We start from the raw sequence: 25,537 nt of genomic DNA, 5'->3' as shown, positions 1-25,537 counted from the left end.
TCCGACAGACCTTCAGTCAGTCTCCAGCTATAAATATTCTCACCTGTTTCCCATATGGCTCCGACTCAATTACATGAAGACACACATCCCAACCAACCAATGCAGATTAGCGGCTATTTAATTGTAGGCCTAGCACGATGGCGCCTCATCAGTATTCATGGCACAGCTGGTCGTCTTCTCAACAAACAATACCACTTTACTGATATAATTGAATTTAAAAAATCCAATAATTTCCTTTGGAAGTAAAGTATATCTTTATAATATTGTCTGAAGTTTCATTATCCATACCATGGCCTGAAACCTATCATTATTAATATGCTTAACCACAGCGTGGGGTTTAATTCTTTCACACATTTTTTACATTCAGCAGCTTTCAATACAAAATCCATTTGTCGGAATTAATTTATTTTTAATAATTTATTTAAGATTGTGGTTTCAAGGGTCTTTTCTTTCAATTAACTGGACTATACAAACTAACCAGAAAACATCCCACGCTATTAAAGTGTTAGAGTGTTACACTTGAGAGTAAAGAGCTCACTGGAATATGGATTAGGTGGCTGTTATAATCAGTTTAATCAGATTTTATTATTTTCAATGCACAATGATATGTATTGCTATGCTAGTCATGGTCAAAAGCTGTGGGACTGACACAAATCTTGGTTTTCACAAAGTTTTCTTCAGTGTTTTTAGTCAGATTTTTCTATGGTTACTGAAGTACAGTTACAGGCATTTCTGAACTTATTAAACTTTTATCGACAAATGCATCAATTTTAAATAAAGACTAATTTTTTACAGTGTTGAGCCTTATTTTTTAAGAGCATGGCACTTCGCCCTGGCATGTTTGATATCCACGACTGGGCCAAAGCATGACTGATACCAACCCATTCTTTCCTAATCAATGCTTGGAATTTATCTCAATTTCTGTGTTTTAGTTGTCCATCCACTTTTTGAGAATTGATCACAGGTTCTCAATGGGATTGAGATCTGGGGGGTTTCCTGGCAATGGCTGTTTTGTTCACCTTGCCACATACTTATCACTTTTGCTTCGTGACATGGTGCTCCATCATGCTAGAAAAAACATTGTTCTTCATCAAATTGTTCCTGGATGGTTGGGAGAAGTTGCTATTGGAGATGTTTAGATCCCAATCTTTATTCATAGCAATGTTCTTTGGCAAAATGAAAAGCAACCCCACACATCAATGGTCTCAGGATGCTTTACTTTCGGCATGACACAGGAATCATGGTAGCACTCACCTTTTCTTCTCCAGACAATTATTCTTCCGATACTCCAAAACAGTCTGAAGGGCCTTCATCCGAGAAAATGACTTTATCCCAGTCCTCTGCAATCCAATCCCCGTACTTCCTGCAGAATGTTGGTCTGTCCTTAATGTTTTTCTTGAAGAGAAATGGCTTCTTTGCTGCCTTTCTTAACACCAGGTCAGCCTCGATAAGCCTCTCTGTGTGCAGATGCACCGACACCACTGCTGCCACTCCTGAGCAAGCTCTGCATTGGTGTTGAACCCGTCCCATAGCTAAATCCCCTTTAGGAGATGGCCCAGGCTCTTACTTGGGTTCCCAGAAGCCACCTTTACAGGAATTGAGCCTCTCTCCCTGAAGTTCTTGATAATTCGATAAATAGTTAATTTAGGAGCAACTTACAAGCAGCACTCTTCATAACAATCTAGAGTTAATGCAAATTGCCACTAGAAAAACTGAAGCAGCAAACTTTGTGAAAACCAAAGTTTGTGTCTTTCTAAAAACTTTTGACCACGACTGCAGATTGTAAAATTGGGTGTTATATGGTAAAGGGCTCCTGCAATATTTCCTGAGATGGATAGAGCAATCTAATGTATGTGAGAGGTCTCCTGTTTGTCAACGACAGATGTTGCGTGAAATGCGGGTCAGACATGTTGGTGCTGGGAAATAAGGTGTCTAACAGCTTCTTGTGTCCCTCTGCCCTATTCAATAACATGCACATGTGGCCTGATCCAAGGGTGCATATTTGTGGTGTAGTGGATTGTGCATGCAGAAGCCTGGTCCTGATGCCTGCACAGATATAGGGTCCTCTGCCACTCTGTACTATACAACCACAGGCACTCTGTGAACCACCGCAGAGTGCCTACAAGGTACTGTGAGAGGATTTCAATAGGCTGTGCATGCAAGAAACCTTCCAAACATTGTACAGCTCAAAAAGCCTCTACCAGAGGGGAAAATACCAAATATCAAAGCAAAGGATGAGCTTCCTACCCAAGACATCCATGACATATCTGAAAATGTTTTGCTTTATATATTATATATGAAATCAATTTGTCCTAATATATGTTAAAAAAAAAAAGGAAAACGTATCATGTGATGTTCTCTCGTTAGAGCAGGAACCAAAGTTTAGTACTTATGTCTATCTTACTTATGAAAATATTGCTATGTTTGAGCGTCAGAGGCCATTGTGGCAAAAGTGACAACAGCAAGGACAAACATGTTGGTTGCCACTTTTAAATTAGTTTATAGGTAATTTTAGTCAATAAAAAGAGGCTGAGAAATGAATTCAAAATGGCTGCACTTCCTGTTGTCACTTTTACAGAAATTGTCACCACATTAAAACAAAAAGTTGCCAACATCTTTACAAGTAAATGAAGCATATTCGTCAAACTTGAACTACTGCTCTTCTTTCGCTTTGAATTGTCATCTTAGAACAGTTGTTACTTGGCTGTAAGGGGGACTTGTTAGTATACCTATATGCATTTTGGCTGAAGTACAGACAGCTCTCAATAGCCTCCAAAACTAGCTGACTAATCATAACTACTGATAAAAGGTGCTAATTACTGGTATGTAGGGAAATATATCCAGCGTTATTGGGGTGGAGAGGTTCCTTAAGTACCTTTTTATGTAAAGATTCTGATGCTTCAGAAATAATGACAGTCTGTTATTTTAGGAACATAAATAGTGTAGAAATAATATTAGTCTCAGAAAGGTGAAATAAGCAGGTAGTATGACATGTTACTAAATGTATGGATAGTTGGAACAGTAGTTTAGTATTCTGCCAAATATAATTGAGAAGGAGTTTATAACAACGCTGTTGATGACTGTATACATGATCTAAAAACTAGACCAGAATGCTTTATGAATAATGCATTTCCATTTTAAATATCCCCCAGTAGACAATAATAACTTTTTATTTTGTATCCGTTCACAACCTATGTAGATCTATTTTCTCCTGCAAGCTGGGTTTGATATTTCAGAAACACTTCATAGCTCTTTGAAGAAGAAACTTTTTAGATGCATGTGTGTATATGTGTTCATAGTTTATTTTATATATATATATACATACATTGCTCAGAAAAATTAAGGGGTTCACTTAACTCGCACAAACTTATGTAGATGATGAATGGCAGACCTGTGCTCAGGGTGATCCTGCTCTCATCCTTCAACAAAGTGCCAGTCACAATCCTGCCATTTCTGGTGTTGTCTGGCAAATGACAATCAAGTTGCCCATATGGGGCTGTGAACACAGCTTCATTCAAGTGCATGTGTGAGAGTGGCCTAATTAACGAGGTTTTACTGTGATGCTTAAGTGTTCCCTTAGGCCTCATGTCCACGGGGAAATTCAGGCCTGCCGCGGATTCTTTATGCAGCGGGTCCCTCCTTTTCTGTGGACATGAGGCCTAAAAAAAAAGAATTACTTACCTGTCCGTATGCTGCGGATCTGCCCTCCGTCGCGGCCGTATCTTCTTTCTTTGGCCCGGCGGATGTGCTCGGCACGCCGGCAGCGTGCTGGGCGCATGCGCCGTGCACTCCATTTTTTTTGTAACTCCTGCTCTCCCGCGCCGGAGAGCAGAAATTCAGCTGCAGGTGTGCCGCAGATCCGGACAGCTTCCATAGGCTTCAATAGAAGCCTGCGGGAGCCGTCCCCGCGGGAGACCCGCACTAAAATGGAGCATGCTGCGGGTGTTTTCCCGCACACGCAATCCACGCCTCAGGGGAAAATGACATCCGCAGGTATTTAATTACCTGCGGGTGTACAATGCATCCCTATGGGGCGCGGATCACGTGTGCGGGTGAAACGCTGCGGATTTTAAATGTATTTTAGCCGTAGACATGAGGCCTTAATCTTTTGGAGCTGTGTGTGTATATGTGTATATGTGTGTGTGTGTGTATGTATATATATATAATATATATATATATATAATATTGTATATGTCCTATCATGTTCTGCTGCACCATACAGAGATTGTCATCACTCACTGTTCCCATAGGGGCTCGAAATCTAAATTTCCAAGTAACCTATCCGTATGTTTCTTCGTCCGTGGGCAGAAACTGAAGTACCCAGAGGAAGCCCAGACAAATATATGAGAACATACAAACTTCATGCTAACGTTGCCCTTTCTCCCAGAACCCCAACGCTGCAGGGCAGTAGTGTTAACCACTTCAATCATGGTTCTCACTGCGGTCAATTTTAAGATCGAGCAAGCCTATCTAACCCATCAGTCATTTGACAACTTTTGCAAGATGGCATCCTCTTTTCATGTGCCCTGTGAGGTCGTATAAACATCATACAGTGGAGTACCCTGCTCGAGGCACCCCTCTATGGCCAGAATGGAGACTGACTCTCTAATATCCGCTCCTGGCCAGGCGGGCCATATTGTGATTATAGGGCGGCTATTTATGCAAGAGAAAATGTGTCGCTTGCCAAGGCTTCTCCTGGCAAAATTGTCTGTTTGCTGGGTGTCAGGAACAGGATCCAAGGCAATCAGACTTCCCTAAAGAACCCACTGCTAGCAAAACAAACAAACAAAAACTAAACTAAAAATTCAATTTTTTGGCGGATGACAGTCTGCTAACAGACGAGCCAAAGTCCCCAGTGCTGAGATCTCTAGCATTCACATCAGCCACCTGGGAATCTGTATGAGACATACATGGGAAAGTAAGTGCTCCTGTCTCCCAGCATTTATGTTTAATATTAGTGTTGTTTACGGCTTTTGAATGACTTCAACAAAATGTCATTCATCTTATTAATTATTAATATAGACTTGCAGTTGCCTCACTTATGGTGGGGAGATTGGGCAAATCTGTCTCAGTGTAAATCTCACTATCGAGGGGGGGGGGGGGGATGCACGTGGACTGCTACTTAGAGGATTGCCTTCCTTTGGATCAACACAACAAGATATAAAGTGCGATGGACGACCAATGCAGTAGTATATCATTAGCTGTACTCAATAGTGGATTTACTGTACATCTTCGGGGCCTGTAGAAACAGATTGTTAGGCATCGCATATTTTGCCTAACAAGTAAACCACACATTTAGGCTTCAGTCACATAAGTGGGAATCTTGTGCAACTTTTATGTGTTGTGAGGCGCAGCAAACTTGCGCGAATATGAATTCCATCCATTTGAATGGAGTCCTATACATGAGTGATGCTGCAAGGTAAAATAAATCGCAGCATGTCCGTTTATTTCGCGGCCCTCGGAGCGCCCATTGTTTTCAGTGTGGCAGTCAAACACATCGCACGCTATCCGAAGTTTCCCAATGTTTGAAGTCAACGTAACACTTGTGGATCCTCCAACCCATGTGAAACAAGCGACAGGATCAGAATTTCAGAGGAGTGATGAGTGGCGATTTTGCATAAAAAACGCCTTGCATCCCCGAGTAAAATGCACATTGATTAGGACCGTATAGGGCCAGATTTCTCAGCCTAATATTGTGCTCGCTCTTGTGAATGTAGCCTAAGTCATACATGGTTTTAAAATGCTTGTTGGCTTTTACAGAATAGAGCATTACAGTACACTTCTTACAACATCTAGCACCCTATGAAGATCTCCGGAGGGCCGCGATCACATTCCTACAGCTTTACTTACCTTGTAACTGCATACATTTTACATATGAAAATACATTGTTCAGTGTGTGTGATATATGTACTTTTTCCCATCACCATATAGACACAAATGTATTGTCTGTAGATAAATAAGGCCACACACTTGTGATACTGAATCATATGCTAGTCAGTCACCACATTGCATTACATAGAGTGCAACCAGATGACGAAGGCTGGGCTCTCGCAAACTGATGTGCAGAAGATCCGTGGTAAACCGTGGGCATTAAAAGGCACGTGCTTTCGAATTTTCATTTACACTCGCATGTATGAATTGCATATTCCACGAGTAGAAGAAAAATCAAAGCATGCTGTATTTTGGCACAGATTCCACGTGGACAGCCTCCATTGAAGTCAGTGGAGTTATATGTTCTGTTGCCCATACACAATTAACATTGCATATGAGCGTTGGAATCGCTTGGAACTAAAGAAAAGCCGAGGGAGAATCTACTACTTTCTGGTAGTGTTTCACTATCTGTGAACTCTTTTTCTCCACAAAGGAGTCACTGCATCCGCGTACATCCGTGCTGAAAAATGATCACATCCGCAATCTTCTGCGACCACTCACAATTACTTCTGGCAATGTATCGCAGGACACTGCGAAAATTTACATACAAAATCCAAGCCATTCGTGTGAGCCGGGCCTGAATATAGGTACACAGCCATGCTGCTTCTATAGGGTTCTCAACACTACCTGTAGGCAAGGTGTGTGTGGTATGGGGACTGTAGCAGCAGATACTGTACTGAGTGCCAGCATTTTGCCCTCATTGTGACTTGTCTGTCTTTTGGCTATCACATTCTACTACAGTATATATGCTGCCAATAAGACATTGTTATCAATATTAGCAGTAAGAGAAGCAGACGTTTAAGTGTGAAAAGGATGCATAATTATTTCTGGAGAGCGGGTTTGCAAGAGTCCATTACTGTACGTGTCTAATTAACATTGTCATATAGAGATGAATTTGGAATTCATTTTTGTGAGAAACAAAGTGAGAGATAACACAGAAGTAATAAGAGCTACATTTAGTATCTAAATAGCTGTAGAGATGTTGATAAATGTAATTAATGGCTGTATAATAAAACATCCCTAGTGGATTTAAAGGAAAATGTATATTCATTAGGCACCATCCATTAACAGCAACATAGGACGCATATGTAATATAGAATGTCGGATAACATTTTGTGGCAGTTGTGCACACGGGCGGGTTGGATTCTACATGTGGAATCCCACAGCGGAATCCGACCCTGTGCCCAGCCGGCATCTGCGCTTACCTTTCCTGAAGTCTTTTTATCTGTACTAAGGATCGTCCGCACGGCAAGCTGTCGGACATGCACAGTACAGATCTTTTTTTTTTTCTTAAATCACTGCTTTTCCCACATCATCGCTAGGCGATGACACGGAATCCGTGACCTTTCCGCAATATCATTGAGGAAGGGCCGCAGATCGGACAGCTTCCATTGACTGCAATGGAAGCCAGCCGTGCAGAATCCGCACAGAAATGGAGCATAATACGATTTCTCCTCCGCGAGCAGGAAATCGCAATGAATTTCCCCACGTGTAGAGGAAATTACATTTCGCAATGGGAAATCACATGGGCGGTATTTGCTGCGGAATCCAGAGGTGCGGACACCCGCTCCAGATTCCGCAATGCAAATCCACCCCTGTGCAGGCTACCTTATTCAGATATTGTCTTACTTTAGAGGCGGTCATTTTATCTGATAATATACTGTCTATAAATTAAGCTGGTGATATAGTCAAGATAACGATGCGAGAGATCTCTGTACTGACTCCTGATATATCTATACATGATTATTAGAGTGCCCCCTTGTTACAGTCCTGGGTATAAATGGATAATGGAAGAGATCTCTTTATTGTCCCCTGATATATCTATACATAGTTATCAGGTCGCCTCTTAGCTGCCTTATTTGTAAACTAAATAACTCCAATTTTGATAACCTCTCTGGGTATTGTAATTCGCCCATTGCATTTATTACTTTATTATATATGAAGTCATTGGCTATTATTTTAAAAGGTAAAAATGTATTTGTACTTGTTCATTAAAAGTCAAATAAATCTAGAATTAGTTGTCAAGCTTTTACCAGATCTGATAGACGGGGGTTTCCCCTCTGTGACCCTCATCTATTACAAGATCTGACCTCCTCAATCTCTGGCCCAGCTGTAGTCAGGAGTACAGAGACAGCTGAGTCGGCTGGCTTAATATGTCCCATAACTCCAATAGAAGTGAATGCACTATAGTTTTTATTTATATAGCATTAATAGAAACCACAGTAATTTAGAATTCAGAGTGTACATAAACAGTAACAAACTTGAGGTGTCACTAGAGATCGCAATCTATAAGGAAATACGGATGACACAAAAGGTAAAAAATGCTGGTGTTGTACCATGGTTCCGCCATGTTTTCTAAAAACAGGGAAGTAAACCTAAGGTTCCATGAGCAAGTTATCCAGCCAGCGCGTGGCCACATGTCTGACATTGATATGGCAGCTAGACCGTCATTTATTCAGTGTATTCAATCTTCCAATAGGCTTGAATCTGTTCACTCCGGGAGCAGCTTCACCATATGCCTGTTTGCTAGGCCACACCTGCCCTTGTCTGAACCAGCAGAATAACTAAGTTTAAAGGGGTATTCACACAGTTGACTTCTAGCACCTATCAATAGGATAGGTGATAAAAATCTCATTAGTAGGGGTTCCACAGCTGGGACCACTACCAAACTCATGAGTGGTGATCCGATGTCTCCCTCAACCCTTAACGACACAGAGATAGCATAAGAAATATAAAAGCAGTTTTCCGACAAAAACTGTTGTGTTATAACTTACTGTTAGTACAAGTCATAAAGCAGTGATCTGTGAGGGTCTGTCTGCTGGGATCACCACCGATTCAAAAGATGTTTTTTTTGTCACCTGCCGGTGAAGAGCCACCTGTGCATGCACGGCCCTAAATGGATGGGTGTTACGAAAATTGTATTTAGTTACATAGGAAGATGTATTTGTTAATTGTTGACATTGTTATTTAAAAGATCCACTTGAAAGAACCATTGTAACATACATTAAATATAAGAATGTAGAATGAAGAAAGTTTGTTAACGTGTTAGCTGGTTGAAAAAGAATAAGGTCTTACTGGGAGCAATACCATTTTATACAATAGTATTTAACATGGAAAAGTAATTTTCATTCCAATATCCAATCTGTCAAAACTAATTAAGCAACTTAAAAGCCAAGGTATTAACATTTTCTTCCTAGACACAGTTTCAGCATAAATTCAAGTAGTCAGTGGATTGATATAATTCCATAAAGGAAATCCTAGGCACCCATCCACTGTATTTCTCATCATGAGATGCTATGTGACTCTGCAGCATGATCCTGATTAGCATGCCATTAAGGAGAGGATAGGAAAAAAACTTCAGGGCACTGAAGTCACATCATGACAGTACAAGTGAAACATGTTTCACTAATGCAGCCTTAATTCATTTTGTTTCTGCAGAGAGAGCAAGCTCACAATGCTGCTTCGAGAGTCTCTGGGGAACATGAACTGCCGCACTACAATGATAGCTCACATTTCGGCTGCTGCAGGAAACTATGCTGAGACACTGTCCACTGTCCAGATTGCATCCCGGGTGCTGAGGATGAAGAAAAAGAAAACCAAGGTAAGAGATGCTTGATTAAAATGGCCATTGTCATGTTGTTAGGGGTAAGGTTCAGACCAACTGCCATAAAGCAACAGATTACGGGATAGGTCAGAGCTTTTAGATGAGTCAGATGGACATCAGAACAGCATGAAATATGTATAGATGCCGGTCTGCAAGAGATGTAGATGACGTTGTATTTGTATACAAAAAGTGAGACAAACATACAGTATAAAATTAAGTTAAATTAACAAAATATCCAATGCCTATATGTAATTCGTAAAGTAATATCCTTTATATTATCTGCTTATCTATTAAAATGTGCAGATCCAGAAATTTGTCTAATAATTCTAAATCAACATTCCATCTTGAGTTACCAGAATATTTATTTAGTGAAATATATTACTCAGATTTAAGAGGTTTCCATACCCTTCTTCATGTCATTTGCAGATTTGTAAGCTATTTTGTATTCAAATTATTCCTGTAATATTGCAATCCTTACACAGTGAACATTGAGGCTGTCATATGTACAATGGCTTTAACATACAAACATGTGAACTTCAGAGATAAGTACAGCACAATTAAATGTGTTTATTTTGTTGTTGACCTATTAATAGCACTTTTGGTATACGTAATGCTAAATTTCCTCTATTAAAGGTACCGTTGGTATAAGGGGACCTTTTGCTATTGTTTTGCTCTTTTAATGTCATTTGCTTTATTTTACGCTTTTCATATGAATTTTGACCTTTTTTAAATTTACAGTATACATCAAGTTCATCTGGAGGAGAGAGTTCCTGTGAAGAAGGACGGATGCGCAGGCCAACTCAGCTGAGACCATTCCATTCAAGAAATGTGGTTGACCCTGATTTTCCTCTTCTCAGTTTATCCAGCGACCCAGATTATTCTTCAAGCAGTGAACAGTCATGTGATACAGTTATTTATGTAGGCCCCAATGGAACAGCCCTGTCCGATAAAGATCTTACAGATAATGAAGGGCCACCTGACTTTGTCCCAATTGTTCCAGTTCTGCAAAAGTCAAAAAATGAAGTGAAACTGGAGGATGTAAATGAAGTGACTCACAACAAACCAGAAAGGGATTGCTTAAAATGTAATACTTTTGCAGAACTGCAGGAAAGGTTGGATTGTATTGATGGCAGTGAGGAAACAAATCGCTTCCCATTTGAAGAGCTGCCTACTCAGTATAGTGGAGACCAATCAACCAAAGCTTTATGCTTATCCACAGAGCCAAAAAATGTAATAGAAACAAGTAAAGAAGAAGGCTTTTCAGAAAATGTACAATCTGAAAAAGATGCTAGAGAAAATAGTGTTGGGCCAGCGTATAAAATACCAAGAAATCACTCTCCAGTTCCACCTGGGAATGTAGCTAATGCATCAACTCCACCTTCTCCCAGGAGTGTTACGGGTAGTTGTGGAGCGCACAATGGAGCTTCCCAGTTAGTACAAAGTGCCAGCTTACAGGGAAGCCGAGAAAGCCTAAACAGTTGTGGCTTTGTGGAAGGAAAACCAAGAGCAATGGGATCACCAAGATTAGGCATTGCTAGTCTCTCTAAAACATCAGAGTACAAACCACCAAACTCTCCTTCACAAAGGTGTAAAGTATATACACAGAAAGGAGTCCTACCTAGTACTACCCCTCCACCTTCTGCAAATAAGGATCCAGGATCACTACTGGAATCTCTCCCACAGCCAGAGATGCGGACTCCTCCTGTGGGTATGAGTCCACAAATCATGAAAAGATCAGTATCTAATTCAAGCTGTCTTTCTTCTGAATCCCTTCTTGCTGAGCAGCAAAGTTCTGAAGAGTCCAAAAAGGAAGTTCTTAGTACAACAATGGTAACTGTCCAACAGCCTTTGGAACTAAATGGTGAGGATGAGTTGGTTTTCACTTTAGTTGAAGAGTTAACGATAAGTGGAGTCCTTGACAACGGGCGGCCAACTAGTATCATTAGTTTCAATAGTGACTGTTCTGTGCAGGCTTTGGCTTCTGGTTCCAGACCTGTAAGCATTATTAGTAGCATAAGCGAGGACCTTGAATGCTTTTCCAACTCGGCACCAGTATCTGAAGTCAGCATCACAAAATTCTTACCCCTTCCTAAGCCTGGACTAGAAGAAAAATGTCAAGAAGGTGGAAGCAGGAGATCTTCCATCAGCTCCTGGTTGAGTGAAATGAGTACAGGTAGTGATGGTGAACAGTCGTGCCATAGCTTTATTGCTCAGACATGCTATGGCCATGGAGAAGCATTGGCTGAGCCTCCTATTTCTGAATTCACAACTGCATTGCAGAATATTAGTGTAATGTGTACAAACAATAGACAGAAGCCAGAAATGGACAAAGTACTCATTCAGTCAGAAATGGTTGAGACCGTTCAGAATAATGCATCACCTATAAAGAACTGCAAGATTTCAGCAGTAGGGAAAACCACAGTCACTATATCAAATACCTCAAGTTTGAACGGCTGTGAAAACTACATTCCAATGAAAACAAACATCACAGTTTATCCCTGCATTGCAGTGAGTCCTTTTAAAGCTCAGGAGAGTAATGAATGCCTGCCAGGATTAAATCTGCCTGAAAAATTGTCACAGTCTGTAGAAAACAATTCTGGGGACTGTAAAATGGAACCTATATTTGATGATCCTTGGTTAAAACGTGAAGATGATACCAAAAGAGAGAAAAATGATTCAATTGATGAACAAATGCCTGAAGCTGCTAACGGCGTAACTGACCATGACCTGTACAGAAAACAAAGTATGACAGACAGACTAAGTAGCAGCAGTGGAGAAGGCAGCATCTCACCACTCTCCGAGAACCTTAAAAGAGTTGTAGATGGGTGTGAAATGGCACTAACCACGCAGGGTCTAGCTTATATAAGTGACTACTCACAAAGAGGCAGCCTTCCTAGAGTTTTCGAGAGATCCTGTCAGCAGGAGGAACAAGATATCATGAGTTATGATTCTGAGAATAACACTGCTGGATCCGTCAACCCATTTCAAATGTCTAGATCTACTTTAGAGAGAAGAGTTGCTTCTCCTAAACATTGCATTCTTACCCGACCCAAAGGCATTCCCCCTCTTCCACCAGTAAGGAAATCAAGCCTAGATCATAGGAATAGAGCAAGCCCACAGCACGCTGCAAACAGTCCATCAAAACACTCTCTCTCTTCCTTACCTAGCCTTCCAGATGAACTTAATGGCAAATTGACAGGATTTAGTATGGACACCAGAAGTAACAGTAGTAGCAAGTTATTCAGTGCCAAACTAGAGCAGTTAGCTAGCAGAACAAATTCTTTGGGAAGATCCAATGGAAGTCATTATGAATGTTTGTCTTTAGAACGAGCAGGAAGTCTTTCATCAGTGAGCTCAAGAATGATCCTCAGTAAAGATAGCACTTTGCCAAGATCTGGGAGAAGTCTTAATCGAAATCTCATGTCATCACCAACTAACACCTCTCAGTCAGCAGGAGCATCTCCAAAAGCTAGCCCTTCAAAGATATCAGCAGTAAGCAAACTGCTACTTGCAAGTCCTAAGGCCCGCAGCCTCTCTGCCTCTGCAACCAAAACTTTGAGCTTTTCTACCAAATCGCTTCCACAGTCTGTGGGGCGAAGCTCAAGCCTTCCTCCAAGTGGGAAAAATATGTCTTGGTCAACTCAGTCTCTTAGCAGAAATAGAGGCTCTGGCCTTGCTTCCAAGTTGCCCTTGAGAGCAGTTAATGGACGGATCTCAGAGCTACTCCAAGGAAGCACAGGAAGTCGGGCGGTGCATTCACATGGAAATTCAGACTCTGATGAACGTGGCGCTCTCCATACTGAGGAGAAACCCACAGTACACACTTTACCTTCCCCATATAGCAAAATTACTCCTCCACGAAAGCCACACCGCTGCAGCAGTGGCCATGGCAGTGACAACAGCAGTGTACTCAGTGGTGAGCTACCACCTGCAATGGGAAAAACCGCACTCTTTTATCACAGTGGTGGCAGCAGTGGATATGAAAGCATGATCAGAGACAGTGAAGCTACCGGAAGTGGTTCTTCTGCCCAAGACTCTATGAGTGAAAACAGTAGCTCTGTCAGTGGGAGGTGCCGCAGTCTTAAATCATCAAAAAAGCGATCTAACTCAGGTATGGTGCAATGGGATTTTCTAATTTTATAATTACTAGACAACCTTGTTATATATTGACATCTTCACTTCTATAGACCAAAAAAGGATTGGTGCATAGGTGGCCACCAGGAATACGAGACCAGGCTTTCTACAGCTGCTGCTGTCATTAGGCATCAGTCATAATGGTGATGACTACACATATGTCTCAAATACTTTCTTGTGTTTTCTACTTACTTATGCACACACAAGCCAGCCCGAGCATAGTGGTTAGCGCGGCTGCTTTGTTGGTCTGTTTGTGAATTTCGTTAGTTGTCCTTACTTTTTACTGATGGCTTAATTGCATTTTGATGGAATTTGCCTTAGTCCCTCTTCTCATCTTGCCCGAGTCTTCTGATATAAATTTGGAACATTGCCAATGTATACTTCAGAATGACACTATACAGTGGCAGACTTCACTCATAGAACCCAATATAAGAAAAAGCATACTGCACTTTCACATGCACTTAAAAAAGAACTATTCAGATGCATAAAGGCCCAACACTGGCTAAAAGAACACTCTTTATAGGAGTCGGTAAGCATTACGTGTATCAACACAAACCCTGGGTTAACGTATGGCGATGAATATACAATGAAGTTATTAGACACATACTAATTTGAAGATTATGTTACATAGAACAGAAATGGTACTTTAATACAGTCATCAGCCCTTTGCATGAATCTGCTGCTAAAACATTATTGGTGTTGACATCACCAGGAAAAAAATTGATTGGAAGAGCAGCTGGGGACCATAAAATTGTAGCTGTATGCTATATGAGTAATCAATACCACAGAAAGGGCACGAGAAAAATGGCCATGGATATAATTATGCAATAACATTGATTGTACTGCTTGTAAGATACTGTACTGTGCTTGTATTATGCTACAGGAATTGTAGATAAGGTCATTTGTTAAAAGCTTAGGCCACTCTCATGCAACCCGTATGTAACAATGCCTTTTTTTTAATGCGTGCAAAGCTGTGGTTTTGTGTGCGTTTCCCTACATATTTTTGCGTAGTAAAAGTGCAGACAGATATGCTGATGACGTCACAACTTTTTTTCCCTCTCCCAGTGGCATAGCAACATGCATAAAAGAGGAGTAAAACACAATATTACATGTGCGATTGCGTATTTGCTGCATTTTTTACACAGTCCATTCATTTCAATGAGCGATTTATGCACTAAAACATGGAAAATAGGACCTGCTGCTTGTGATTTTGTGCATTTAAAAATGCTAGTGTGAAAGGCCCCCTGAGATATATGGAGGTTAAGTGACCTTAGACTACAGTACTGCATAACTCTAATGAAAATTCATACTGCCTACACCCACCACATTTGTAATCCGTGCATAACAAAATAATTCCTCATATAGTTTGTACGCGGGCCGATAAATCGTTTAAAGCATGCGCCGACTGAACAACAAACAAGAATTTGTGTGCTTCTGTTCGTCGTTTAGTTTCTACATGTATAAAGCTGAAATACGGATCGGCCCGTGTGAATAGGCAGTACTACTTATGAACGACTGCCTGTTTATTGTGAATGGAGGCGGGTGGGCCGGAACGATCCCTGACTCGCTCCTCCTCCATTCACTGAGGATGCTCGTTCTTGTGTAAAAGCCCAGGATCGATTATCACTGCAACAACCTGTCAGGCATCTGAGCCTGACAATCATCCCATGTCAAAGACAGCTTGTTCTGTTAAATATATTGCTGTTCTAGTTTATATAAACGTTTCTTAGTATACCAGTGTAATATCACAAATTTGCAAATTCACTTTTAGGGGAATCGTACACCACGGTTATGTTGCCCCCTCTAAGGTAATGGCAGATACTGTATACTGATTTCATATCTATGTCCATCTCTCATGTAGTTTTGGAGAAACGTAGATTTTTTGGGGGGTTTTAGTTGCAGCGTTCTCATTTTGCGCTGAGGAGAGAGTTGTCATATGCATGATGTGTGCGCTCACCCTGCCCTACAGCCACTGATTGACAGCTTTCTCTCTATTATTCACAGAGAGAAAGCTCCCAGTCAGCAGCTGGAGAGAAGGGTTAAATATTGAGGAATCCGCAGTCATACTACATACATTAGGAGGACCCCTTTCTCATAACTGCTGCAATTACTAGCGTAAATTTCTCCAAAACTACAGGGCAGACTTACATAACAGAAGGAATTAAATGAAATTAGACACTGTCACTTTAGTGTATAGCCCTCAGAGACGGCAGCATAAAAGTGGGGGCAAATTTCTTTAAGAAGTGATGACTAGATCTAAATAGCTGGTAATACTAAAATTAAAGAAAGTCTGTTACCTAAAATTAGCACCATAAACCAATAATGCCGAAAGATAGGGGATATAACGACAAGTGTAACTACGTTTTTTTTCTCTCTTCACAGCCGCTCCTCGGCCCTGAAATCAATCGATTTCACACTGTGTGCGGAGTGTACAAGTTAGGTGCAGTTGGTCCGATTGCAACATAGTATGTAAGGCCGAAAAAAGCCCCATGCCTATCCAGTTTAGCCTATTACCACCCAATGTTGATCCAGAGTAAAGCAAAAAAACAATAAGATAGAAGCCAATTTTCTCCATTTAAAGCCCCATTTACTCATCCCTGTGTTACCTCATTCCCGTGCTCTTGCATGGGAGCTAGCAGAGCTGTCTTACTCACGGAGTGGCAAGCAAAGGGGGCGAGGCAGTGCAGGAGATTTCTCTCCTGCTCCCCCGCCTCTCTCCATTGAGATAACACAGCGGCCGTTCATTGCTGAAGGGCCGCTGTTTAAACAGAACGATGAGCGATCAGCTGATCGTCCATCATTTATGCAGCATAATAGATCAGCGTTAAAGCTCCTCGTTGGCCCAACATTCGTCCCGTGTAAATGAACCTCAAGGGAAACAACTCCTTCCTGACTCCAATCTAGCAATCAGAATAATCCCTGGATCACCGACCCTTCTGAAATTATAAATCACCATTTCAGTTGCAGAACCAGTTTGAACACACTCCCCTCAATCTACACAAACAACGCCCCTTGGCTCCTAAATGAACTCTCCTAGTCCATTGAGCTCAAGACGCTGTAAGCTCCACACACTTGACCTTCAAAATTGGCACATGTGCAGTGATGTTCTCTGTTGTATTTATCAGACTCACTGATATCATGTACCAATTTAGGACATGCAGTGCTGCACGTTGAACATACTGGAGACGTTCATCCAAGGCCAGAGGGTGCGATTTGGAGGGAGAGAGATCTGGGGCAGTTCTGTGACTGAAACACCAATCAGAGCAGTTGTAATTAATCGGCATACTGTGCGCACAGCATGAAAATGGTGATCTCATGGCCATGGAGACAAAAAATGGTCTGGTTACTTTGTCTGTATATCACCTATCTTTGATTAAAGGGGTTCTTTCATTAAAAAAAAAATTCTATACTTACCAATTCCTCCCCCGTCTGCTTACCAGATCTGCACCTCACCTATCTTCTCCTGTCCCCTGCAGTCCAGGGGGGAGGGGGGGGGGGCAACTCACCTCCAGCTGGCTGATTCTTCTGCTTCCTGTGAGGTTACGTACATTGCTGGCAGTCGTCATCTTGCCAGCCAATGTACGTTACGTCACAGGCCAGCAGGGGGAGTGCCGATCTACTGCACAGATTGCTCATGTGAGTGGTCTCTGAAATAGATTAGCATTCCTTCCCAGCCAGTGAACAACATGTCCTTCACTGACCTGTAAGAGGAATGTGAGCAATGCAGCCTTCATAACAAGCCGCCGGCATGTGGTGAGGTGACCCGGGGGACTGGAGAAGCTCAGTGAGTAGATGATGTGGCAAGGAGACTGACGGGGATGGGGGGGACATAGTGGGGGTAGGAAATGGTGAGTATAGGATATAGAATTTTTTTTTAATGACACAACCCCTTTAACCCCTTGAGTGGCGGGTTTCCTACCACCCTGTCGTGCCCACCAGGGCAGGTTTTTTAAAATGGTCTAATCATTGAATTTCAACTAATTTTGCAGTTGCGTCTCAAGAGCCATAACTTTTTCATTTTTCCATTGACATGGCCATGTAAGGGCTTGTTTTTTGCGGGACAAGTTGTGATTTTTTTAAACTGGGGGGAGGAAAAAAAGAAATGGGGAAAAAAGAAAAAAAGGGGCCATGTCATTAAGGGGTTAAATAATGTATTAACTTCCTTCTCTGGGTCATAACGACGCATGGATACCACGTGTGTGATTGTATTTTTGATTTTTACAAAGTAAAGGGAGACAAGTGTTTTTATAATTTTTTTGATAATTTTTTACCTTTTTTTTTTTTTTTTACCTTTTTTTTTTTTGTTCCTTTAGGGGACTTCCACAGGGACCCATCAGGACCCCTGATCACATTCTGGGGGTCCGATGGTGACAGCCCTTTACATGCTGCAGTGACAGCCCTTTACATGCTGCAGTCACATAGACTGCAGCATGTAAAGGGTTAACACAGCAGAGATCGGAGGTTTTCTCTGATCTCTGCTGTAAGAGCTGGTACCTAGCTGTCCTCTGACAGCCAAGCACCAAGCTCTCCCTGCCATAGAGACCATCGGCTTGCTTCTGACAAGCCGATGGTCTCTATGGCAACCTGTAAACAAAGCAGGAGATTGGCGGCACATCGACAATATCTTCTGCTGGTTTTTCAAAGCCCTTGCTTTGTTCTCTGTGGGACTGTGCAGGCAGAGCACACTGCCACAGCTTGTGGCAGTGTGCTCTGCAGCTCCCATAGTGATACATAGCCCGGAAATCTTCCGGGCTATGTCGCTATGAGCAGTGGAGCTCGTCCCGGAAAATTTCCGGGCGTGCCACTCAAGGGGTTAAGTTTGGTTTATGACCTACTTCCTTTAAACTAATTTATACTTTGCTTTTATTAGCTCTAGAACTTTGTTAGACCAGGAGAAGAGTTATAAACTAAATTAGAAACCACAACCTTTCCTTTACTACAAAGTGGTTTGGAGCCATTATAAGGCAGTTGGGCGTCGGGCCAGACTACAAAGCCAGGTGGCTGTGCAGGCATTTTTTTCAGGTTTTCTCTTCCTCCTGCAGCATCTTTCCTGGTCAAGACAAGGTGAAAAACTATTGAAAGTATGTGTCGTTATATTTGTTTACCAGCAGTAAACAATAAGGAGAACTTATTATTTTTGTAGGTCTGCTAACCATATGAGAAACTTCTATGTGCTCCTTCTAGAGGACTACCATATGGCATCCTTCCTACTGAGCCATGGTGAGAAGACGAGTATCTCAAATAATGGATAGTCTTCCATAACATAATCACACCAGTGGATAAGTGACTGCCCTCTTCACTATCTACACACTTAACACCTTGTGGCCATTTTACTTAAAGGGGTATTCTGGGCAATATCAAACTAGTAACTATGAATGCATACATCCAGTCTTCAGGAGGTTTCTCGTAGATCTTTACTTACAAATATACAATAGTGAAGCTGAGCTCTATGACTTTTATTTTCCAATTCCCCAGATCATTACAATGTGCTGTAAAATAAATTTGCCAGTTCCAGCTGTTCTACTTTCTGCTTCCCTTTCTCTCCCTGAAATTGTCTTCTACTCTCCCCCCCCCCCCCCCCCGAAATTGGCAGTCAAGCAATTGTCTGTCTTTTCCCCCCAAAATTGGCATTTAAGCAGTTGATGGTCGAGCAGTTATCTGTTTCTCTCTCTTTTCTCCAAAAATCGGCATTTGAGTGGTTGACAGTCAAGCGATTGTCTACCTCACTCTCTCCTCTCAAAATACAATAGACGGTGAAGTGATTAGCTTTCTCTTTCCTCCTGAAAATAACATTTGAGTGGTTGACGTTCAGATTACATAGTATGTTAGGCAAAAAAGACATATGTCCATCCTGTTCAACCTATTGCCCCCCCCCCAATGTTGATTGAGATTGTCTCTTTACCCCTAAAAGTGACAGTCAAGTGATATCTTTTTTTCCCTGAAATTGATAGTAAAGTGATTGTCTCTCCTTTCTTCCCCTGAAATTGGCATTTGACCCAGTTGATGGTTAAGCAGTTGCCTCTCATTCTCTGAAATTGTCATTTGAGCTGGTGATAGGAAGCAGCCGTCTCTCTCTTTCGCCATGATATTGACAGTTGAGCGGTTACCCGTCATTTGCCTTTCTCTTTTTCTCAAAAAGTTGTCATTTGAACAGTTAAGTGTGTAGTGTTTGTCTCTCTCCCCACGAAAATGGCTTTGCAGCACTTGGCAGTCAAGCGATTGTCTCTAGCATTGTTTAGACTATAAGTAGCCATTACACTTGTTTGCGTTTTTTAGACATAAGTTCTTGTTACAGCTACTTATATGTTAGATAATGGTAGAAGCAATTACTCAACTATTCAAATGTTTGGGAAATGCAAATTCATGTAAAAAGTAGCTGTAACATAGCATTTTCAAAATGTTGAGCAGTTGCCACACAAGCAATTGCTTGTAGTACTATCTAAAAAATAGGTAGCCGTAACTCGAATTAACTTTCTTAAACATTAAGCAGTTGACGGTCAGGCAACTGTCTACAGCATTATTTAATATAAGTAGCCATAACAGATTTGCATTTACAAAATCTTGAGCAATGACCATCTAGAATACATGTAACTGTATTTATATTAAAACCGATTTCTGAAGAATCTTCTCACACTGTAGCGGCAGACGCATCTGCATTCACCCGCGCACTCTTACAGCCACTTCTGAAGAAGGGGCTGCATCCCCAAAATGCATTAAGACTGTCTTTTTTTTTTTTATAATAAAGAAGAAGCGGGTAATTCCCTTGTTTTGATTGACTGGATCAACTACAAGTGTTGCGCCCCTTTTACACGGTTGGCGGAAAGTGGGCAGGCAGCACCTTCCTTCTTTTTTCCTGTACGGAAAAGAAAAAACCTAGCAGACGTTGCTCCACCCTATTTTCTCCTCTCATCTTTAGAGTAATTGTGATAAGAGAAGGAAAACATAATAAGATAAAAAAGTGTCATGTAATAACTAATAAGGATATTAATAAATGATTAAACACTTATTTCAATAGTTTCATTCAGCCCATTTGGATAGTGAAGTTAGTAAATCCAATAGGACTACCTTTGTCACAATTTGTGAAACCCATCTGGACCTTGTGAGGATATTTGTCCATTATGAGTTAATCCGTATCAGGCATGGTAGCAAAATGTTTAGACACTCTGTATGCAAATAAGGAAGATGGAATAATACCTCTGCAGCGCCACCTATTAGATAGGAGAATACTATACTGTCTGAGATGCAGCGAAGGGGATTATGGGGAATGTAGTAGAAGCTGTGAACAGGATGCGAACAGTGCATATTGGATTCCTTTGAATGAAGACCAGAAAATCAAGAAGAAAGGTAATGGATGGACTTATTGTAGTATTGTGTGATGATTTAGGACTACAGTGGTGCCTTTACTTACGGGTTTAATCCGTTCCGAAACGGAGCTCTTAAGCCGAAAAACTCGTATGTCAAAGCACTTTTCCCCATTGAAAAGCATTGAAACGCCATAAATGTGTTCCAATGCATTTCAACAGGGAAACTAACTGCAATTAAAAAAATGTAAAAAAATCAATACTCTCTTACCGCCGGCATTCTGCGATGCTCTGCAGCGCTGCTGCAGGCTGTCGCTCACTCCTCCACGCTGACAGAGCATTGCTTACTGGATGCAGGGCTTGAATGCCCTACCTCCAGGAAGCTGAAGCTCTGATTGGTTAACTCAGCGCCGCGTCAGCCAATAAAAGTCGGCACTGGGTTAACCAATCAAAGCCAGTCAATGATGACATTGAATGGCTGTGATTAGTTAACCCAGCACCGGCTTTCATTGGCTGACGCGGCGCTGAGTTAATGAATCAGAGCATTAGCTTGCTGAAGGCGGGGCATTCAAGCCCCGCATCCAGAAAGCAATGCTCTGTTGTCCGCGTGTTGGAGGGAGCGACAGACTGCAGTAGCGCCACAGACCATCGCGAGGATGAAGCGCCGGTGACAGGTGAGTGTAGACCCTATCCCCTGAGCCTCAGCTTGCGAGTTTTTTGACTTATAAATCAGAGCAAAAATTTGTGAGAGAGCCTACTCGCAAGTCAAAAAACTCGCAAGCTGAGGCGCTCATATCCCGAGGTGCCATTGTATTTTGAAATTTAACTTTGGTCCATTTAACACTACAAAATGTCCTATCTTCAGCTGATGAAAAGGGTAATACAAAAAAGAAGGTTCTCAGAAACTAGTTATGGACTATACATTTACATAGGATTTGAAAAGCATACAGTATGTTTCATACATCATAAAGCACAATTTCAGAAAACCATATTCTAAACTTGTTAACAGACATCTAGATAACAAACAACAAAATGAGGGCGGGTTAGAAGAAGTAAATTGAGGGAAAGAAAGGGTGTGGAGATAAAAAAAATCATCAAACCACTAACCAGACCATTAAATTAATCACAGCCCCGATCAGACCTCTAAATTAATCTGTCTCTAGACCAAACCCTCAGATAAATTCAGACTCGACCCTTAAATGGGTACTGCTGTTTCAACAAACTCTGCATAAATCAATTGTACAAATGAATATAAGAAACTATCTAATATATCTTATTAGAGAAAAATGCCTTTTTGTCCACTTATGAGCCACTTCTGCCCCTCCCCTGCACTGATCATTCACTATCAATTTACTGATAGGGCTTGTTTTAAGAGACAAAATGGTATATCAGCTCACTTTATGATTAGGGTACATGCTGCTTATAGAAGTCCATGGGGAGTAGGAGGAAGAAACAGCAGTAGAGACAGGTGGAGACAGCGAGATTTTGCTGAAGGCTCTAGTAAGTGTTTTATCTCACACGTACACTGCTCAGTATTACAGTATAATGACCTCCATGCTGCTGCTATAAGAGGATGTGCTACAGGGAGATGGGGGAAGCAGGATCTCCTCTTCTCAATGTGTGCTATGTAAGAGCTACTTTTTGCCCCTGAGTTCAGGAACATCTAACAATCAAGGAAAACTTGTTGAAAATGCATGTATAAGTCATATAATGGCCAGAAATGGTGAAACTCCTCGTGCACATAGCAGCTTATTCTGAAAAGTCACCTGAAATGACAGGTGAACATTAAATTAATTTAGGCTGCTGAACAGTTCACTAATTTAGCTCAACCCCAGACCAGACCCTAAAATGAATCAGACCCTAGACCAATCCCCTGAATTTATCAAACTCCATTACGGCAAAACATAAAAAGGGCAAGTAGTTTAGGAGATCAAAATCTCCGTATTGGTGTTCAGCACCCCTGAGTTGTGTATACTGTGTTCTACAATTCATAGCGCTCCAAAATTACGCTCATCTCAGGTCACCAACCTTGTCCAGCTTATTTATGGCTGTTATGATCAGAAATGTTTCCGACAGAAATGATCACTATATATCAGCAGATGTCCCTGCGTGGAGACGTGCTTCAGTGTGAAGCTGTAAATCAATGTTTAACCCTTCAGAAATCACTTACAGCTCTGTGTTCAAATATTCCCATCTACATACATCTTCTGTAAGGTTTTTATTTTAGTAGCATTGACCTGAGCCAAAAAAGGACTAAAAAAACACTGAACAAGGTTTTAGTTCCAGCAGGAGAAACTGAAACCCTATGAAAAAAATGAATGCAGTTTGATTACATTCAGTGGTTTCACAGATGCAAGGTACACCACATTATATGTAAGCGGTCCTTGCTTGTGGATGTAAGCAGCAAATACATTAATGCCTTTAGTCGTGTACTCAGGATTGGATCACTACAAAACATGGTTTACAAAATGTGCGTTCAATCTGAATCCCCCCACACAACCCCTTCCATCAATGCTTCCTATCAGCTCAATATTTAAATCCACAAAGCTAGAATCTGCTGCAGCCTGTCAGCTGTTGGCCATAAGGGTATATTTACAGTGCCTTGCAAAAGTATTCTCCCCAATTGGTGTATTACAACCTGGAATTAGGGTTCTAATATTTGATTTAAACAACATGTCGGCTGCTTTGAAGGTGCAAAATATTCTTCACTTACCCACACAGTATTTAAGACAAAAAAAACCTGAGAACTTTATGTGCTTAAGTATTCACCCCCTGAAAGTCAATGCCGTGTTGCAATTACAGATGCCAGGCTCTTCGGGTATGTCTCTATTAGCACATCTAGACACTGGGATTTTTACCTATTTTGCTGCCAAAACTGCTCCAACTCCTTCAGGTTAGATGGATCATGTTGGTCTTCAGAAGTCATCAACTCATGTCGTAGATTCTCAACTGGATTGCGGTCTGGGCTTTGATTAGACTGTTCCAACACAATTCCATGTTGCGCCTTAGACCCCTCCCTCACATAGGCGTTTGCAAAAACACTGCGTTTACTCCATTTTCAGCAGCGTTGGCATGCGTTTTGACAGCGTTTTGGCTGCAATTTTCAGCACAGCTGAAAACGTAGCCAAGGAAACTGGAAACTTTTTTTCAGACTTGCTGGCACAGCAACCTGCGTTTAACACTATAAAAATGCGGTACAAAGTTGTGCCGCGTTTTCAGAAGTGCCCATTCATTTCAATGGGAGACACGCAGCTGAAAACGGCCAAGAATTGAACATGCAACGCTTTCAGAACGCAGCGTTGAAAACTCTATGTTTTAAGCCGTGTGTGAGCAGCCCCATTGAAATGAATGGGAGCCAAGTACACCATTTTCAGCACTGCTGAAAACGCAGCACAAAACGCTGTACAAAAACGCCTGTGTGAGGGAGGCCTTAGGGCTCATGCCCACAGCCGTGACGGGCTCTGCAAGCAGAATACCACAGCGGAGTCCGTCACGGCGCCCCTCCAAAGACCGCATACTCTTCTCCGGATCCGCTGGGTTGCCCCCGAATGACACTGCCGGCAGTGTCATATGACGCAGTCGGCGGTGGTCGGGGCGCGTATTCACACTATTGACTACAATGGAAGCCGTCCGCAGGTATTCCCGCGGCAAATAGGACATGCTGCAAAATTCCGCGGTGGAATTACGCAGCGTGTACACTGAGCTATTTGGTTCAATAGAATCCATAAAATCCGGCCGTGGGCATTAGCCCTTAGGGTCATTGTCCTGCTGCAAGATAAATGCAGGTACCACTCTCAAGTCTCCGGCAGACTGAAACCGGTTTTCCTCAAGAATTACCCTGTATTTACTGCCAACCATCTTTCCTTCAGTCCTGACCAGTTTTCCACTCCCTGCTGATGAAAAGCTTCCTCAGCACTGCTGGAATGGTGTTCTGGGTGTGATGGGAAGTGTTGGGTTTGCACTAGAGATGAGCGAACGTACTCGGATAAGCACTACTCGTCCGAGTAATGTGCCTTATCCGAGTACCGCTGTACTCGTGCTGAAAGATTCGGGAGCTGCCGCTGCTGACAGGTGAGTCGCAGCGGGGAGCGGGGCAGAGCGGGCGGGAGAGAGGGAGAGAAAGATCTCCCCTCCGTTCCTTCCCGCTCTCCCCTGCAGCTCCCCGCTCCGCAGCGCGTCCCGAATCTTTCAGGACGAGCGGGGAGGTACTCGGATAAAGCACATTACTCGGACGAGTAGTGCTTATCCGAGTACGTTCGCTCATCTCTAGTTTGCACACATAGCATTTCTATTGATGGTCAAAAACTGTGGTTTCAGTCTCATCTGACCCGAGAACCTTCTACCATGTTTGAGGACTCTGTCACCTGCTGTTTAACAAACTCCAAATGTGTTTTATTATGTTTTTATTTAAGCAGTGTTTTTTTTTCTGGCCACTCTTCAATAATGCTTCTCTCTATAAAGCATACAACATATAGTAGTCCTTTGGACAGCTACTTCCATCTCCGCTGTGTATTTTTGGTGGTCCTTCAGAGTTATTATCTTTGTAGAATCTCTGTTGCATGTCCTC

At 41.9% G+C, this 25,537-nt stretch overlaps 1 protein-coding gene across 2 annotated transcripts in view; it reads left to right on the top strand.

Moving 5' to 3' along the window:
* The window catches only part of KIF26B (kinesin family member 26B), a 326,887-nt gene that overhangs the window by 281,779 nt on the left and 19,571 nt on the right, over positions 1-25,537 (top strand). For both annotated transcript variants that reach the window (XM_066596111.1, XM_066596112.1), the window contains 2 exons: positions 9,370-9,532; positions 10,274-13,646. In XM_066596111.1, the coding sequence (XP_066452208.1) occupies positions 9,370-9,532; positions 10,274-13,646 (3,536 nt within the window). The remainder of the gene's footprint in view (positions 1-9,369; positions 9,533-10,273; positions 13,647-25,537) is intronic.

This window comes from Eleutherodactylus coqui, chromosome 3 (assembly GCF_035609145.1).
Source record: "Eleutherodactylus coqui strain aEleCoq1 chromosome 3, aEleCoq1.hap1, whole genome shotgun sequence".
In the NCBI taxonomy this organism is placed as follows: domain Eukaryota; kingdom Metazoa; phylum Chordata; class Amphibia; order Anura; family Eleutherodactylidae; genus Eleutherodactylus; species Eleutherodactylus coqui.
Note: the sequence above shows the minus strand (reverse complement) of the source record. Positions and strands in the feature narration are given on the sequence as shown.